Genomic DNA, 19440 nt, shown 5'->3' with positions numbered 1-19440 from the left:
ATTTCTTAACAAAAAAAGGCTACAGAGGGGAAAACTATTAAAACAAAGGTGAAAAGTGGGAACAAAAATGAATTCACTCAAAATACAAACAACGAAATTCATGGTCCTAGAATTTTTGGGAAATATTACAATAACAACACACAATGGGGCAACAAAAAAACTACCTACCGGCTTTGCTTCAAACCAAAGAAATTCTTCTATATGCTTCTTAGCATCCACAAACACCATTCATTTCTTCTATTGCTTTTTGTTGTTGGCAAAAACAAATGAATAACATCCACAAAATACACACGCACACACAACCAAATAGAAATAACACAAACTATTTGAGAGGCTAAAAGTAAAGTGAGAGAGCAAGAGATTTTAATAAATATTTGAGAGCGCAAAAGAGATTGTATTATGCTCAAATGAGTATAAAAGAAAAACATCTGCTCTTTTGTTAAGCCTATGCTTATAGAAGATAGAAGAGATACGCTCTATGTATACGATGTTATTTTCCTTCTCTTTCGTTCTTTTGCTGCGAATGGAAAATGCACTTTACTTTTGAGTCTCTTCTCTTCTGGTTTTATGCTAAGGGTGTTTGTATGTATGTTCAGGAGCTATTGATGAATGAATGAGCGCATCTTTCTTGTGCGTGTGTGTATTTCAATGCATTCAACGGGTGGCGAGGCAGCAAATGAAGTAACGAAACATGTTTAATTTTATTACGGCCGAGCAGCGTCTACAGAACTTTAGCAAGCGGCAGTTTCAAATTGTAGCTTGAGTGGTAAACGTCGTCGGGTCGTGAAGCCACCGTGAAATAAACAAGCAACTACATCTTTGCTGTTACTACTATTACTTCTTAACAAGTAAAAACAGATAAGAAGAAGAATCTACAATTTTCAAAAAATTGTACGAAAAAATTCACACTATATATAATAAACGAAAAAAAGTGTCTACAATCAAGTCATTGAAGAAAAATTTTAATTGAAAAATTAATGAAAAAAGGAATAATTCACAAAAAGAAATTCTCAAGAACTTCAAATATTATAAACTGTTATTTTTAAATAAAGTAAATATCAAGCATTCCTTAAAGAAAGTTATTAAAAAATAAATATAAACAAAATAGTATTGAAAAAAAAAGTTGAAAAGAAAAAAACAATTAAAAAACGTGTTTGTTGGTTTATTAAGTGTTCGAAAAAAAGTTCTGACAATTGTAAATTTGCAATACCGTTATTCAGTGGTATTCGAATCAAACAACCTCTCCACTACCATCATCATAATCATCGAACACCATACTACCACCTTCACTGGCTTTTTTTGCATAGAAAAAAGCAAAATGTCAAAAAACATGTGCCGTCTAAAGTAACGTGACTATATTTCCCCTCGGCTCCCTCTCTTACATTGTCGTTACGTCGTTGTCTTCGCCTTGCTTGGGAAAAAAAATTGTTTATGCCAACAATTAAAAAATGAAGATTTTTAAATAAAATTAATATTTCACAAAAATATATTTAAACAAGAAATTAAAAAAAAAAGCGAAAACAAGTGTTACCCAGGATTTTGAAAAAGAAAATTATTAAGAAATCACTTTAAACCATATATAAACGAAAAGTTTTTTGCTACTTTTTCTTAAAATCAAAAAAGTAGCTTAAAAAAACAACATCATACAGCGGCTGGCTGCTGTTTGCTTTTTGGGGTTTGAGAAAAACAAGGATTACCAAAGTTTTTTCCTACCCACTAAGCCTGCAAAACAACAAAACATTCATCACTAGGAAAAACATTTCCCCCCAATATAACAGCATTTGCAAGAAAAACTCAAACAAAATGCATTGGATTAAATTATTATTAGGAGCCTGTCTGGTGCTCTCCATTATTATCGAAGAGGTAAGTTTATTTATAGACTAATGTAAAAAAAAAAAATTAAAAGAAAACATAAAAACCACCACCCTTTCCCCCACATCATGCTGCTTTATCAATAGAAAAAAAAAACACACACACACTTTAATAACATTTGTTAGGGTAATTTGATCTTTCCCTATTAACTCCCCCCAAAATGAGATTTTGCTCTCTCCTCTCGTTTTAAGATGAAAGATCGAACATTAGAGATGGCTGGTCACCAACAACAACAAAAACCGTAATGCACAACACTACTATCCTTTATTTACCTTCATTGAACCTTTTGTAAATGGTGAGTCGCACATACAACCATAAGTGGTTATTATATGCAAAAATGAGAGAGAACAGGGTGGCCAAAATAACTTTAATTTTATGAAACCATGTGTTTCAAATATAAAGAAATTAAAATGTATTTTTTCGATACTACAAGGTGGTAGAAAGCAAATACCTGTTCAAAGTATAGAGAAACATATGGATTTTAGACCTAATGAAAAATATTGATTTTCAAATGATGAAAAAATTGATTTTAAAAATGGGGAAATCTTTTTAAAAGCAGCAGTTTTTTGTTTACACTGAAAGAAAAGCTTTCTACTTCACAGAAACGATATTATAGAAAGATTTATATTTTTGTATTAAATAAATTTCTTTAGAGCAAACAAAATCCGAAGAAGCACAATAATAATTGCTATTCTAAGCCTTTTTAAACGCTCTAAAAGACAAGCCTTTGTTGTAAAAACGAATTTCGTTTGGTACAAAATAATTTATATTTTTGTAAGACTCTCTAATAACGTAAATTTCCTTTAAATGAAAGATTAATTACAGAAATATTATTTCTTGGTTTCTTTTGTCATTACTAACGTCAATTTTTCTAAAAGCAAAAACATTGAGTAATAATTTCGTAAAAGGGAAGTATTTGTCCTTTTTATAGGTTTTAATTTCTCAATGAATTGGAAAATATTTAAATCATTAGCCCTAAATTTGCCTAGAAGAAATATTGTTGAGAGATTGTTTAGGATGGAAATATATAAAAAAATAAATTTTTTTTTTAATTCTACTATTTTATTTCAATAAAATTTTTAGATTAACGAAAGTTGCTAGCGCCATCTATACCAATTCCGTAGAATTAACGTTTTTCCTGAATAACGTGAACTGCAATATGTTTGGCTTGATTGAAAAATGTTGAATTAACTTCATAAAGTACAAACAAAATAGTTTTTTGAAAAAAATATTTAAAAAAAAAATTTTTTTTCTTAAATTAATCTTTGGATTAATTTAATTTTTTTATTAAAAAAAAAAAAATATCACAAATATATGATTGGAAAAATGTTTAACTAACTTCGTCAACTTTTAAATGTTCAATATCTCTAATATGAAAAAAATAAATATTTTTTACGCTACATTTGGATTAATTTAATTTGTTATTTAAAAAAATTTAGTACAAATATTTTTTTGAAAATATTTGAAAATATTTTTTTTTTAGAATTTCAAAATCTATATCTTTTAAATGTAATTGGAATAATTTCTTTGTTTTAGAATTTTTTAATTAAAGCTACTAAATATAAAATTATTTAATTCTTTCCTTAAATGGTAATAATTTTCCTTCTTTATAATTTATTGAACTTGGGTCAAACCTTTTAGCGTCCCATTATATTAATCCTCTTTTTTGGTTTCTTTTATGAGTTTAAAACCAAACAACCTGCTTAATATTCACTCAACTCTTTCTTGGCAGGTTTCTTTGGATATTTTTCTGGCATATCTTAAAAAAAAAATTCAAAACTCTCGTTTGGTCCTATTCGCATGCTTTTGTGTAGCACTTTAAGAAAACATCTGCTTTTCTTAATTTGTTAATGATATAAGTAAGTTTGTGGTTGTTGCTTGTTACTTGCTTGTCTCTTGTTTTCATTTTTTGACTAAAGTTTAAGCTTTGCGTAGGTCATCATCAGGGTCTTAAGTAAGTCAAACTCTGTGGGTTTTCTTCTTGTTGTTTTTTTTTTGTATACATATCATTGTCATCAACGCCTGCCCTGACACCACCATGGGCAAACCAAAATAAAAACATTTGCATGTGTTGCCTCATCCATATGTCCGTCTGTCCGTCCATATGTAATGCCTTATAAACCATATCGCTTGGAGAATATTTTGCTGCAAGGAGACAACATATTAAGGCTCCATAGCCAATGTTATGAACTTTGTATGGCTCGTTTGTATATTTCTGGCGTGTAAGCCTCCTGGTTGATCTTTAGCGGAATGCAAACCATTTTGCCTGCTACAGTAAGCTTACTTAATTGTTTCAGCTCATCATTGCTGGATCGTGTCTCTTCTTGACTTGGGTCTTGCCGGTCTGGTTAGAGTGCATTTTTTTCATTTTGTTTTTTAGATAGTGCGACATCAGAAAATATCTCCTGCGGTCTTATATCACTTGACTTGGTTTTTTTTTGTCATATTTACTTAGTAAAAAAAAGCAGACAATGGCAGCTGGATTGAAAATTTCCTTTAATGAGACGAAGAAAAAATATTTTAAAAAGTTTAAATTTATATTAAAAGTATGAAGAGCAAACAGATGTTTTTCCCAAAAAAGCAAGGGATTTATTGGTAAAAATAAATTTATATGTAAATGCAAAAGTTTCGTTAGAATAAATAATAAATTAAAATAATCATAAAAAATTGTTATACCTTTATTATTTACCTAATGTTAAAAATATCTTTAATTAGTTTATGTTTCTTTTGGTGACTACTTTTCCAATGCTTATGAAAACAATCCATAATTATGCCCAATAACTCTATGTAACACATATTGCAATTTCTCTCAGAGTCTCACAAAAATATTATAAGAATTTTTTAATTAAGTCAACTAGAGTAATTTTCCCTCTTCCTTATGAAAGAAAAAATAAAGCCCATTTTCCCCACAATACAATAATGATGGCTCCTCCATATGTTTACCTTAATTTCATATAACTGTTGATTTAATCATATCGTGTTTTTTGCTCTATTGTGTATTTTTTCTATAAATTATTAATGCAACAATAAGCCTACCATATGAAATATAAAAAAAAATATATATACATAAATCTTGTATATCAACTTTGTACTTATCCGTCTTCCTCTTTTTGCTTTCTTCAAATCATCATCTTCAGTATTATCATCATCATGTGCTTCTTGTCTTGTAATAATAATATTATTATTAGACATATCCATGTGTATACCTTTACATTTTTTTCTTTTAATTTATAGTTTTTTTCTACGCTTGTTTGGTAAAAAAAGAAGGTATTTTTTCATACAACCTGTCACAAGTTAAGTTAATTTCAGTAACTTTTTTCTCTCTCAAATGTTGTACTATGTAGAAAAACAAGACAAGATAGAAAAACAACGAAGGAGCTGGTAATGTTGAGCTTCAGTGATTTTGCACTCTTTGTTTTCCATCAGTTTTATTTATTATTTTTACCTTTTTTCCATATATATATGTTAAAATATTGTTTTATTATTTTATAGAGAAAGATAGAAAAAGATTAAGGTAATTTTAAATTAAAATTCAATATCTTCGTCATTCGATTACTGACCATTCTAATTGGATGATTTTCTTTATGAAAACTACTATATTTTTTATATATTTATTTATTTTGATATATTTATTTATTATCTTATTATTAACGTCACTGGCGATAACATTTTTTTGTCATAAAACTATTAAAAAGTTCATGCAAATTTGTATGGAAAGTAAGGAAACATCAGATCGTAGTAAACAAAAATTCCTATCTTTGCATATTTATTTTTTAAAATTTTATTCTAATCGGAAATTGGGAAAGTTGTTCTAATTGGTCCACTATCTTATAAGATTACAAATTCTGTGTGTACTTTCTATTTAGAAATTGGAACGAGATTTCTTTAAAAATATTTCGTCCAATAGGACTGTGGGTTAGCAAAACCAATAAGAAAGATTTGTTTTAAAAAAGTCCAACGAATAACTTTTGCAATATATGTAATATTTTATATAAATAATATAATATAAATTTATTTACAATAAATAATTAGGACATCTTTTTTAAGAACTCATCCATTTTTATATTCTTATGGCGATATTCCGAAAATCTTCAAACGCTGTTAATGTGTTTGAGCACAAAAAGAACAGTTTAAATATTATTGAGTTTTTACGCTATGGGAAATAAATAAACAATCTAGACAAGAAAATATTGTTTTTCTTATAATCTTAAACAAATTCTAAACTCCTCTTTGATAGTGAAATTTGATTATTTATCAAATGTTAATATAATCAATATTTTCCTAGATTTTTTTTTATAAAATAATCCTTATACATTTTGATTACTATTATTATATATATTTATAAAACAGAAAAATTGTTTTTGTTAAAAATATGTAATTTCTAATTCTTACCATTTTCTGATTTGATGTTTTTTTCTAAATATTTCTAGCTGTCAATTTCCATATTCCATTTCCTTTTCTAATTACTATTGATTTTCATATTAATTTCCCCTGCAACTACATAGCGCGATCGCTTACCAATACTAGTCATCAAAATATATGCCCAATTTTTATATCCACAATTCATTAAAGAAATCCAGCCCAACCACTATGTATTTGCAAAAGCAAAATGAAAACACAATACAGCTGTTCTTTTTTATCCTGCTTCTTCTTTTATTATAACTGCTTCAATAGCTTGGGGGCCTTTTACAAAAAACACCGTTGATATTGCAATGAATGAGCGAGAGAGCTTGTCGGGAGAGCAAAAGTGCTTGTCGGGAGAGCATGGTGTTTTTCTTTTTATTCAAAAGAGCAAACCATTTTTTAATCATATGAAATTGAAAACTTGTTTTTCATCATGTGTTTTTCCTTCCTCTCATCATCAATTCGTCTGATGGTTGAAAATTTTTATTAAACGCTTTTTTTCGCAAAGCATGATCAGCAACAGTAGTACCACCAGCCAACAAGCCAGTCATACATACCACCGCCAAGAGACCATCACTTGATTGTAAAGAAAAGAAGAAAAAAAACAACACAACAAACGCCATGAATATATTGCTGATTTTCAGTCGTCTTTATCGTCATCATCATTATCTCCAAACTGCTGATAATGATGTTGAAGATACACCACCACTTCCACCTATAAGTCTTGCCTCTTCGGCTTTAGTTTATTTTTATACCATACAAGACGATTGGGGTTTTTAACCAGAGAGTTACTCACTCAATCGCATTGTGTATACAAGAGAAGAGCCTAAGATACCGGGCTCTGGGTTTATGTACATGGTTGTGTGCAACATGATTATCGTATTCATTCGTAATCATGACGACGATATTTGATAATGATGGTGATGATGACGATGACGATGACGACGATCGTCATCAATGTATATGTATGTTGACCGGCAAATCGTATGCCGTGGGAAACAATTCGGTTTTACTTGAAACATTTTTTTGTTGTTGCTGCTAAAGCTTTGTGTGGAGTGCTTAAGCCAAAGCAGCAGAGCAATATGATGATGTCGAGTTAGAGCATTGCCTGCCTGCCTGCTAGCCAGTCAGTGGTGTTGTTATTGTTGTTGTTGGATCACTTTTGTTGGTATGTCAGTTAGTCTGTTTGTCTTGACTGTCTAACTGACTCTTCTGTCTTTATAATGGTGTTGTTGTTGTTGCTAGTGTTTTTTTTAGAGGAGTAATGTATATAGCAAAATATATCTTGTGTTGTTGTTGTTATTTTTTTGTCTTGTTCCTCTGCGTAGTTTGTTTTGTTTTTGTTGTGTACTATAGCACATTTTTTCTCTTTTTTCTGGTTTTAGCCTTAAATCGAGGAGTTTTACACATTTTTGATGCTGACTATTTTCATTTGTGTTGTTTTTGTTGCCAATGTTATTTGGTGTTCTAAAGTTAATATTGCCTTGTATTAGGTTTCTGTTGTGCTCTCTTAAGGTTGTTTAGTCTCTTGGGTGGGGGATATAGAGGCAATACTACTACCACTGTTTTTCGTAGCTTCTTTTTTAGTTGAAAGCCTTTTGGCTATGATCTTTATGGTTTAATACAGATTCGTTGTTTTTGGGTTATATCTTTCAAAGATTTTTGTTTTGTTATGTTTTTTATGAATTGTTGCTGCCTTGGTAACACCAGCGCATTATTTGTGTTGTTCATAACTCACAACAAAGGCAAGATGCTATGGCTTAGGTTGGGAAATTGTTAATGATTCATGATTTGTTTTTGTTGTTTTTTTTCATTTCTTGTGTAGTTTAAGTAGTTCTTTTGTTGTTGTCTACATCTTGTTGAAAGATCTTTAAGCCTTTTATATGGTTGATTTGATTTCTAGCGAGATGATTTTGTGGCTATTTTTATACTAGCGCCAGCCATTTAAAATAAAGATAGAAAATCAGATTATAAATTCAAAACAGATATGAGAAAAAATCTGAAATCTAAAATTTCGAAAAAAATCCCACAAAGGAATTTTTGCTTGGAGATAATAGATTTAAGTATCACATAAATAAAATTGTCCGAGATATTTAAAATTTCTTTAGAACAAAAATTTCCCTAGAACAAAAAATTTTTTGTTTTTCAATTTCGTAAAAAAATTTATCAATTAGGAACAAAAAATTTTAATTTTTAGATTTTTTCTTTGGTCAATTTTTCTCCTTTCCTAAATTCCTTGTTTTGTGAATTAAGTCATTATGTTGTTATTACTTACTTACACTTGACTAAAGTCTGTAAGCTTATGCTTTTCTATTTCTTTATTGTGTTACCACGTTTGGCCCATTTGGCTTTGTGAGGTTTATTGTAATGTTGTCGTTTTTTTATTTATATGGAGCACACACAATTAAATTGTCATTTTCTTGTTGTTTATAAGGTTTTTTTGTTGGTCCTCTTTAACTTTTAGACGTGTTGTAGATGTGGTCTTTTTTCCAGCCTATTTTTTCGTTGTTTAAAATACACAGTTATAAAAGTCTCTCTTGGTCTACACTCAAGTGTATTTAACTCTTTTAGACCATTTTTAGATATGGTCTTTTGCTTGATGTAGGCCTTTTTTCTGTTTAAATCCGATGAAACACTTGTTACCTTTTTGGCTTTGGAGATGTTGTGCTATGTTGTTGGCCCAATGAAATAAATATTCCCTCTCGTGTTGACGTGCTTAACCGTATACGGCTTAACTTAATTAACCATTTAAATGCTATTGTCTTGTTTTTTTGTTTCTTACGAACAAGTGTCATAATTACTTTGGGGAGTTGGAGAATATATTGAAGAAAAAACAATCATATTGTTTAAGTTTGCCCCTGTCGTCGCCGTCGTCATTGTCATTTTAAATCACTTATCAAATTGAATTCCATTTATATTCCATGTTGATGATGATTGGTGGTTAAGTTTGGTTGGCTGTTTGGGATTTTGACCAATATTTAAACACCATATTAACTTAAAAATGAAACCAGCCTGGCAAAATTTAATATTCAGAATTTCAATCTTGATTATTTAGACATCTTTATAGCACTTCGTTAACATGGCAGCGTATCGATGTTTTCTGATTTGCTTAAAAAAAAAAAAACAAATTTAAATAATTTTCTCATATTTGTTGTTATAAACAAAACGTTTTATATTTTTGTTTATTCGCTTTTGGCTGCTTAATTAACACCAATTTATAAGATAATTTATAAACCATAACATTTTATCCGTTTTGTTTGATAACTCCTCTTATGGGGGGATATCATTTTATAATTTAATGAAAATTAACAAGATCGTAAGAAACCTTTGCTCTCTCACTAGAAGAGACAGGGGGAGAAATTCGGAATCTTTCATTGTATTTTGAAATGAGGGTATGGGATATTTTGGATATTCTGCTGTTTTTTTTTTGGGAAAAATGTTTTACAAATTTTGCCAGGAATTTCTTTGCGGTATCTCTCCTTTTTTCAAAGTTAGTCTTAGGTTTTTGGTCTGCCTTAGTGTGGATATTGTCATCTGTGGTCTTGTGTGACTAAGACCAAATTGACTGGAATCACACTGTTTGGTAGTAAACGTTTTGGTTGCCTTGCCAGTCAACCAGCCGGCCGGCCTGCCAGCCTTCCTTCTTTCATTCCTGTTTGTTGCAGTTTTGTAGCATTTTTGGTGAAATACCATATTGAAAGATTTATCGTCTTGTTGCAGAAGCTGGAATTTTTTTCCTTCAAGACAGCAAGACACACCACAATCATCAGAATTTACCATGTGTCTGGCAATGTTTGTTGGATCATGGTAAGAATTTTTGGGAAGATCCCATAACAATGTTGCAGAAAAACATGAACCTAACATGTAGGCATTTCAAAAAGAAACCGAAAGTTTAAAGAAATATAATATTTTATTTATAGTTAAAAACATTAAAAATTATTATTATTTTTTGTTCTAATTTTTTAAATTTCTAATATAACAAAATTTCTAAATTTTTCCTCATTTTTTTCATTGTTTTCTTGCAGGTCCAATCATCCGGCTTATTTGAACTACGACTTAAATATTTCAAAAACGATTACGGTCGGGATAGTGAAGGCAAATGCTGTAGTGGTCAAACGGATGCGGCGACGGGTAAATGTATTGGCGGTTGTAAAACCCGGTTTCGCGTGTGTCTAAAACATTATCAAGCGAAAATCGATACAACGTCACAGTGTACATACGGTGATGTCGTTACCCCAGTATTGGGTGAAAATTCCGTTAATCTAACCGATACGCAAACGCTGCAAAATAAAGAATTTTCAAATCCCATACAATTTGCCTTCAATTTTGCATGGCCGGTAAGTCAAGTCCTAATATTAAGAATGTATCTAGATGTAAAAATAAAAAAAAAAAAAACAACCATACGGGAAGTTTTCTGAAAATAATTTTTGTATGTTTTTGGCATACAACAACAACAAGCAAACAAAACAAAAAAAAAAAAACGAGCCATAAACAAAAATAACCCAATTTTCCTAATTCAAACGACACATTAATGTTGGGGATTTTCTAATATACTCTCTGCCGCCCAGTCCCTCTTCCAACGAAATCATAGATGTTCTGAAACACACAAAATTCTATTGACAATATTTTTACTCTAGAGAGCAGGAAAAGATCATTAGACGCTGAAGATTTGTGATGTTGCATTTTCTATTTATAAAATGAAAGTCAGATCACATTTGTATAGCCTCCCTTCTTCAGATCCATCAAATACTCTCTGACTCATATATTGTGGAGCAATTTGTTGTTTTTTTCTTTAAAATTTACCCAGAAATCATTATAGCTCCCTTTATGATAAAGTTCATGGAGGGGACTATTTTGTCTCCACTTCTCTTTATCTCATTGATAAAAATAAATTTTTCTTCAATTTTTTTTTGCGAAAACGTGTGTGGTGTCCTTGTAGTATCTGTTCTTGTTTTATTTTTTTTTTTTGTAAAAAAAGATTAAAAACACCAAAGTGTGTTTGCTCATATTAAAAAAAAACATATGCCCTTTTATCAAGCCAAAGTCTCGTTGGTCGTCCGTCGCCAACAACGTGGTGAACTCCCAGAGTATGATATGTAATATTTGCACCAGCATTTATCAATTTATGTTTTTACACACATACAAGCATAAACATTAGCCACAGCAGGGTTGAAGCATAAAAATATAAGCATATTTTTAAACATCTGTCAGCTATTAAGTAAACGTAACTGACTCTGACTGCTCTCAATGCAGAGAGGACAGGAAAATGCGATTGTATGACTGACTGTGCGCCTTTGACGTTGCTATCACAAAATTGTGGTGGATATTATAAGCGCGTGCGCGCGTTTATAATGTAAATATTTGAAGTGACATATAGTGGTGCTTAAAATATATTATTCAACCCTGTTTTCGATTTGAAGAAATAGAACCATCACCGCACCACCACCACTACCACTCTATAAGAGAACAAATCGAAAAAACAAGAAAAATACGTTACTTTTATACCAATGCTTAGGAAAAAAGAACAAAAATATCATAAAAGATTTAGATAACAAAAATGTTATAAAGGGGGAAAAAAGGAAAAAAATCATGAAAATTGCCAAAAGAAATAAAATATTTGGAATTAAGAATTTTACTTCAATTCAAAATTTTTCAAAGCGGAATATTTTGTTTTTCTTTTATACTTAAAGATAATCAAAGAAATGGTTAATTTACTAATTTCCCCTTATGGGAAATTTTTGTTTATTAACCAAAATTAATATTTCTCTTTGTTTTCTTTATATTTTATATTAAAATTACATTTTCTGTGTAAAAATAAAAATTTCCCTATAAATTTCCCAAAAGGGAAATTTTTGGTTTTCCTATAAAATCATTTGTTTTCGCTTTTAATGAAAGAAACTATAAGAAATTTTAAATTTTCCTAATAAACAAAAAATATCCTTACAGGGAAATTTTTATTATTAAAGTAAAATTAAAATTTCTTTTGGGTTTTTTTGTATTTGACAATAAAATTAAGTTTTCCGTTGAAAACAACAATTTCCCTAAAAATTTCCCAAAAGGGAAATTTTGGTTTTTTGAATAAATTAATTTGTTTTCACTTTTGGATGAAGAAAATGTTGGAAATTGTTTTAATTTAAAAAACAATGTATTACAAAAACAATTCAAATTTATATTAAGTTATTGTAAACAATTATGAAATTGTTTAAATTCTTGTATTAACCATAAGTGATGGTATATGGTTAACGCTAACTTGATTATAAGGAATTTCTTATATTGTATGAATTTTTGAAAGGTAATTTTGACTTTGTACATGTAAACTTTTAACAAAGTTACTGAAGCTTAAAATCATTGCAATTTTTGTTTTGTGTTTATTTACTATGGCAGTAATGGTGGCAGTGGAGGAAAATAAACAAAATTAAATATTATTGATTTTAGGGGCTTGACAGGAAATGCAGTAGACAGACAATCATCATCATCAATACTAACATAACCAAAAACCAATCAATGAATAATAAACAATAAATGCAAATCCCTAAAGTTTGAGTTGGGCCTCAACTATAGTTAGCAATTGCAGACTTTTTGTTTTGTCACATTTGTGTGAGCAAATGACACCCAACAAAAGAATGGGTGTTTTGTTTTCGTAAAAAAGGGGAAAAAATTTAATTTTTTTGAAAAAAAAAATGATCGCGTGTTTCAGGATGCTATATCAATGCGTCAACATCTTTTAATGAAAACTGCAAAGCATGAAGCCACGAAAAATGAACTAAAGACAGCAGGAGTTTTAAATTATCAATGACACTAAAACAACAGACAGCACTAGGGACTACTCCATTAAAGACGCCCGAAAAAACGACCAAGTCTTCTTAGTCAGCCAATATAGAAGACAGGCAGACAAGCGGCCCAGGCAGCCCTGTCAGATAGTTCTACCATCAGCCACAGTAGTAGTCTCTCCCTTTTCAAACTGTTGCTTCACAAAAAACGAGACATTAACAACTGAAATCGAATGGTAGACAGACGTCGTCCAGGAAACAAAAACAAAAAAAAAATACTGTATAAGTACAACGACTGCCATGTAAATTATTTTTAAATACACTTAAGAGTAAAGTTCAACGGAAAGATTTTTTTTCGTATACTCCTTCGCCCTCTTGTTCCATAGAACTCAGGAGGAGGAACACCCCATCGGCTTAGTATTTCTGTGTACTCATCATTTAGGAAACAACACTTGGCGTGTCCGATTCTGAAAATAGCATCCATGGCTTGATGTGGTGATGATGATGGTGGTGGTGGCATTCCACCCATCCATTCAACACTACTTGGCAACTAAAAACCATCTTCATCTAGCCAATCGTCCTTCTCCCCTTTCTTGAGATTAACACAGCGTCCACGTATAGTAGTAGAATGCAAAAAATAAGGGAACCAACTATAAATAATCCTGATACTGGAGCTAGCCAACTAAATCTGTTTAGATTTTAGGTCAAGGAATTTAATTAGAGAGAACACACCATGGACATGCATATGTAGGTAGTCAATGGTGGTGGATGATAGAGTTCAAGGCACGTGGTGGTTTCTCTAAGAATTCCATAATTTTCATAACTGACAAACAAGCCTGAAATTATAAACGAAGAAGGCTATTTGCACATGCGCTGCATAAATTACTTGAGACGTCTAAAAGGCATAAAAAATCACCCCTTAATCGCTAGTCTTGCGTGGTGGACTCTCTGGATGCTATGAATTTCAAAAACTAATGATGACAATGCTAACGCATGGCATGATTTGGCTAAAAAATAACAAAAGAATTTCTCTTTGCATGAAGGAAAATGTTATTGTAGAAATATTCTAGGATCAAAAAAAAAAAATACGTTACTTGACAAAAATAAAACGTTAATCATTATGTGTACGTAGAGAGTACAGTACTACAGACAGCCCCTTATGTGTGTGTGGTATGACTTAAAGTGCGCATGGGTAAAGCTTGAGTGAATTTCTATGTAGAGGTCTTTGCCAGTGTAGTGTGCAACGGTTAAAAAAAGTTAATGGCTTCTGGTATCTGCCTACCTTCTTAATCTACCTGTGGCATAGTACTACGCTGTTTATACCCAGCAAAAACTCTCATTACCCGGTAATCTTGTAGGTAAGCCTATTTAAAAATTAATAACCACTTATTAATTGGCATCGCTTCGGATTACATTTACATACGCATGTCCTAGGAGGAAAGTACTTCTACCCAGGCATACTTTCGGCCATAAAATAAGTAGTGCATTTAAAGCATATAATCACCTAATATGTAATGACTTATTCGTAGATACACCAAAGCTTGCAAAATAGCCACTTATTGTCTCAGGCAACCAAATCTCGAAAATATTGATTTCTATCGCCGATTACAATGGATCAAAATATGGGGAGTGGTGCTGTAATAGGAGAACTACTTGAATAGAAATAGAATATTGTATAAATAAACAAAAAATCTAATAAATAATCTAAATAAGATTACACTCAAATTAATTTCACACTTAAAATAGAAATAAATGTAGGTTGTTTAAGGGAGTTGGATTCGTGAATTACGTTATAATATATCCAATAACCAATTCACATAAGGTTCGAAATCTACTAAAAGTGGATTTTAAGTCTCTTTTTTATAAGGCAAATGGCATTTGAAATTTAGTTTAAGCGCATTTTGGAAGTGTAATGTCAATGAGGTATAAGAAAGCATTTATTTAAAACATAATGTGATAATGCCATTAAACACAATTATTATGAAATATTTGTGATAAAAAATTCTTAACGGAAAATTTTTCAGAATTGCCTTTACATTACATATTCTTTTTTATTTTTTATGTAAGTGCTCGATTATGTGAATAATTATATTAACTACAACTGCCTAAAAATTTGAGAATAACAATTCGAAAATTACCGAGAAGTATTTATTTTTGTCATTACAAGTTAGTCATTATAACTCGCCGCAATGTAATGCAACGTGTAATGACAGCTTTACTCCTGGTAATGTCAATTGTAATGAGATGTGGTTACCTAGTTTTTGCTGGGTAATGATGGTGGTATTCCTATACTTTCCACATAGTGTTACATACAAGAGGTAATGGTAAAATAGCTCATGCATTTTCTGTATATATAATAGAACTTTTAACAATTTTCACTCAAGCGTTAATATTTCATCAAGTAGAGTTATTTTGTTTGCCATTCTTAAGGCAATAACAAAAACAACAACAATTGAATATTCATTCTCTTTTTTTTCCAAAGTCGAAGACATACCAACACCACCCTTCTTGGTTTGTTTCAGTCTTCATAAACTGATCATTATGGTTGTTTTTTGGTTCTTACGAAAAACACGTGCTATTCACTAAAAGGGGGAGTTTTGTTATATTTCGTTTTATTTTCTTATTCCGGTATCCCTCCCTCAGTTTGTTTCTTAAAGAAATTTAACTCAAGCTTAACGAAAGGAAATAATATTTTCTATATGGTATACGGTTGGGTAATTTGTAGAAGAACTTGCAAGGTGACAATTATCTTATAAAGTTTCATTGAAAAAAGAGCAATCAAGAAGTTCATAATGATTTTGTGGAAGTCATAACATAAATAAGAGAAACCAACATATGGATCTAATAAGACAGTGAAAATCTGTAAATGAAATTTTCGTATTTTATTTAAAAGTAGATAATTTTTTTCTATAGATATCAGAAATGAAAAAAATTTTAAAATGTATGCAAAAATAAAAATTTCCCCTAATGGGAAATTTTTGTTTATGCTTTAAATTGAAAATTTCTTATATGTACTCATGTTTCTAGCTATAAACTTTCATATTCCATTAAAAATAAAAATTTCCCAAAAAATATCCCTAAAGGGAATTTTTTAAATTCAATAGAAAATGAAATAATTTTCATTTCTGATATCATGAAATATAAAATTTTGAAATTTTATGCAAAAATAAAAATTTCCCTTAAAGGGAAATTTTTGGAAATTGTTAATTTCTCTCATTTCATGTTGTAAATTGATAGTCGTAAATAATTCTCTCTTTTTGTTTTTTTAATCGCATAATATTTATAAATGAGTTGTCAAGATTAGTTGGTCTGTTTGTTATATTGTAAAATAAAATCATCACAAAAATCTTTGTTTAATTTGTATGCATTAGCAGTCATTAATTTCGATTTTATATCTGTCATTTAGAAATGTATTATCTCTGTGGCAAACTTGATTTAACATCGCCCCCACTAATACCAATGGATAGATTGTTGCAACTTAACGCCAAAGATGTTGCGTTTCTATCTTCTTTGTTTTGTTAGTTTTTCTTGTTTGGCTTACAACCCACATGAAAAATATTTTGCGCGGGGGTTATTTTGTAACAAATGGAAAACGAAAGTTTTTCCTTAGCTTCCTTTACATATTCGATAAATTTGTCATTAGTTCCATGTAATCTGTTTACAATACAAGACAACAACAAAAACAAACTAACAAACTTTTACCATCAGCCAAAACACCTCTGCATATTTTATTGCTATTTTTCTGTTTTTTTTTTATTTATTACTATGACGAAGACACCAGCAGCAGCAGCCACCACCACCTCCACCTTCGTTTTTCATTTTCATAGCATGTTGTAAGTCTGGTTTTTAGTATGGTGTCATCTTTGTCAGACTTGGTCCAATAGATTCACATGCATAACTTATACTTTCAATACACAAAACAGCATATGGACATTGTAGATACCATAATACGATGAACATTTGTTTTTTTAGGAAAGACAGACAAACCGAAATAGTCATAGATGTATACCCAGACCCCCACTCTATAGTTTTCTATTACTACTCTGTAATCAAGTGTGAATTGAGGGCGCGTTAAAGCTACATTTATTCATTTGCATTTAAAATGCACACAAAGCAAACGGCATACGTTTTTAGCTGATTTTATTTTTTTTTATTTAGTTTTGTTGAGCTTTTTCTGGAAAAGTTAAGCCTGCGCATCTCACAGCTACTACTACTACTCGCATTACAATGACAAGCATGCATTTTTTATGATTTTAATGCATTGTTTCATTTCATCTAGGTTTTTATTTTTTTTGTTGGATTTTGGCCTTATGTAGGCGTTTAAAAAACCTTGTTTGAATTTTGTAATTTTAAAGGTTTTGTTTTTGTTTGTGATCAGTTTCGAAGGCGTTAAAAATTTACATAAATTAATTTTTCTTTTCTTTTAGTTTTTTTTATTAACTTGTTTAGTAATACATCTTCTTCTTCCTTATATATTTTCAGGGTACCTTTACATTAATCGTAGAGGCTTTGCATGATACCAACAATACGGCCAATGCTCGTTCAAGCAGTAAGTACCAAATTATTAATATCCTCTATATAATAGTTATTACAATATCCTTTTTCCTTGTCTTAAGAAAATAACAAAGGGCCCTACTCTCCTCGAAATGATATCCTTTGTTTTAACCCATATCCTGCTTCCGTTTATAATCCTGGTTTTTTAGAATTTTATTTTGGCCCAGAGTTTCAGTCAACCTTCCATGTTGTCTGTTTTTTTGTTGCCCTTCTTATTCCTTTCTCCTCTATATGGCATTGTAATATAATATGTTTATGCTATTTTTTCTTAATTCTACTACTTTTAGTTGACACTTGTGCCTTATTTTGTTTTGTTTTTATGTTGATCCCCTGGCTTTTGTTTTAAATTTCCGGCCTGGGGTTTTTTTTATTTCTACCTATTGTTTTGTTACGCCTGTAAGGTTTTAAATATCTTGTTTCAGTTTTGTACTTATTTTCATTCAAACTAAAAACATATATCTATATATAAAAGATGAGCCATTTCAAGATAGGGGGTTGATATAGAATTTTAGCGGAAGCTAAATCTAAAGAAAAACAGCTTCAAAAAAATAAAAAAAATAAGTCACAAATATATTTGAAAGAAAATATTAATATTATTAAAAGCAAATAAAAAAACTTTTCTGTAATAAAAATTACAAAGAATAGTAATTAAATTTTTTTTTGAAAATTTTTTATTTTATTTATTTTCTTTTTATTTTTTTCCAAAATTATTTTAATTAATTTCATTTCCCAACTACCTTACCTTCTTACATCTATGATATCCTGCTGTTCCCTTTATAGAGTTTATCAGTGTTTTTTTTCGCCCTCCATACATTTCAATTGCAATCATCCATATATGTGTTCTGTCTGTCTGCTCTGTTGGTCCGTCTTTACATCCTTTACATTTTGTTGCGTTCCCTAAAGATGCTTATCTTGGCATTTGATGTAATACGACAAATGAAAAAAACAACAATTTTTTTTAAATCCTTCTCTTAAATCTCAAAAACTTGTAAGGTATGGTGCATTCCTTTGGAATTGTGTGTAGAAGAAGGTTTATCCTCTCTTACGACGTCGTCGTCATTACCTTCACCATCATCGTTGCCATGTTCTTTGTTCTACATGTTGTCAAGGATTAATTTCATTTATTTTAAACGTTTTTCGTGTTATAGTAGATCTCCCGCATACATTTCGGATCATCGTTGCATCTACAACAACAACAATCACTAAAAAAAAAACTATCAGAGTCTCTTTAACACCACCACAATCTATACCATCAGTCTTGAGTCTTCGTCTTGTTCGCAATTGGCAACATTAGCTGCATACTCACACACACAAAACACACTCACCATGTGCTCTGGTGTTCAATTGAGAGGTGCTTAGCATACAGGTTTGTTGCTTAAGTCTTTCGTTTTGTTGCTGATATGTTGCAGACTAAGGCCTTTTGCTAAAGCCAAATCTGTTGTATGCGGTTTATTTGTAAAGCTGCCTTGCAAGTTTACGCCTGTCGAACTCAGTTTGTCTGCAACAAGTTTTTTTCCGCTCAGATTTTGATGGTTTTTTCGGTTTTGGCATGAAATCTTAAACATTTTTTTCCTTTTCCATGATGGTGGGGAGGAGGATTTTATGGTAACCATGGCATGGGGGCATGAACATCCTCTGTTGAAGAAGAGCGTTTGCTGTTTTGTATCTCTGGCTGCTGCTTATTTATAACCATTATAACAATTAATCTTTGCCAATGCCAATGATGTTTAAATGCAACATCGCGCTGTTTAGTACCAAAAAAAAAGCCATCCCATGAAAAAAGAATAGATGGTGATGGTGGCTTCGTTTAGGTCGTCGTGTTAAAGGCTTATCTTTATTT

General features: G+C 30.6%; 1 protein-coding gene across 1 annotated transcript in view; it reads left to right on the top strand.

Annotated features, from left to right (window-relative positions):
- The first annotated feature begins 740 nt into the window (after positions 1-740).
- Positions 741-19440, top strand: part of Delta (neurogenic locus protein delta) — a 36297-nt gene continuing 17597 nt past the window's right edge. The window contains exons 1-3 of the mRNA XM_075289599.1: positions 741-1863; positions 10302-10613; positions 17529-17595. Coding sequence (XP_075145714.1) covers positions 1804-1863; positions 10302-10613; positions 17529-17595 — 439 coding nt within the window. The 5' untranslated portion in view covers positions 741-1803. The remainder of the gene's footprint in view (positions 1864-10301; positions 10614-17528; positions 17596-19440) is intronic.

Source organism: Haematobia irritans, chromosome 1 (assembly GCF_050003625.1).
Source record: "Haematobia irritans isolate KBUSLIRL chromosome 1, ASM5000362v1, whole genome shotgun sequence".
Lineage (NCBI taxonomy): Eukaryota > Metazoa > Arthropoda > Insecta > Diptera > Muscidae > Haematobia > Haematobia irritans.
Note: the sequence above shows the minus strand (reverse complement) of the source record. Positions and strands in the feature narration are given on the sequence as shown.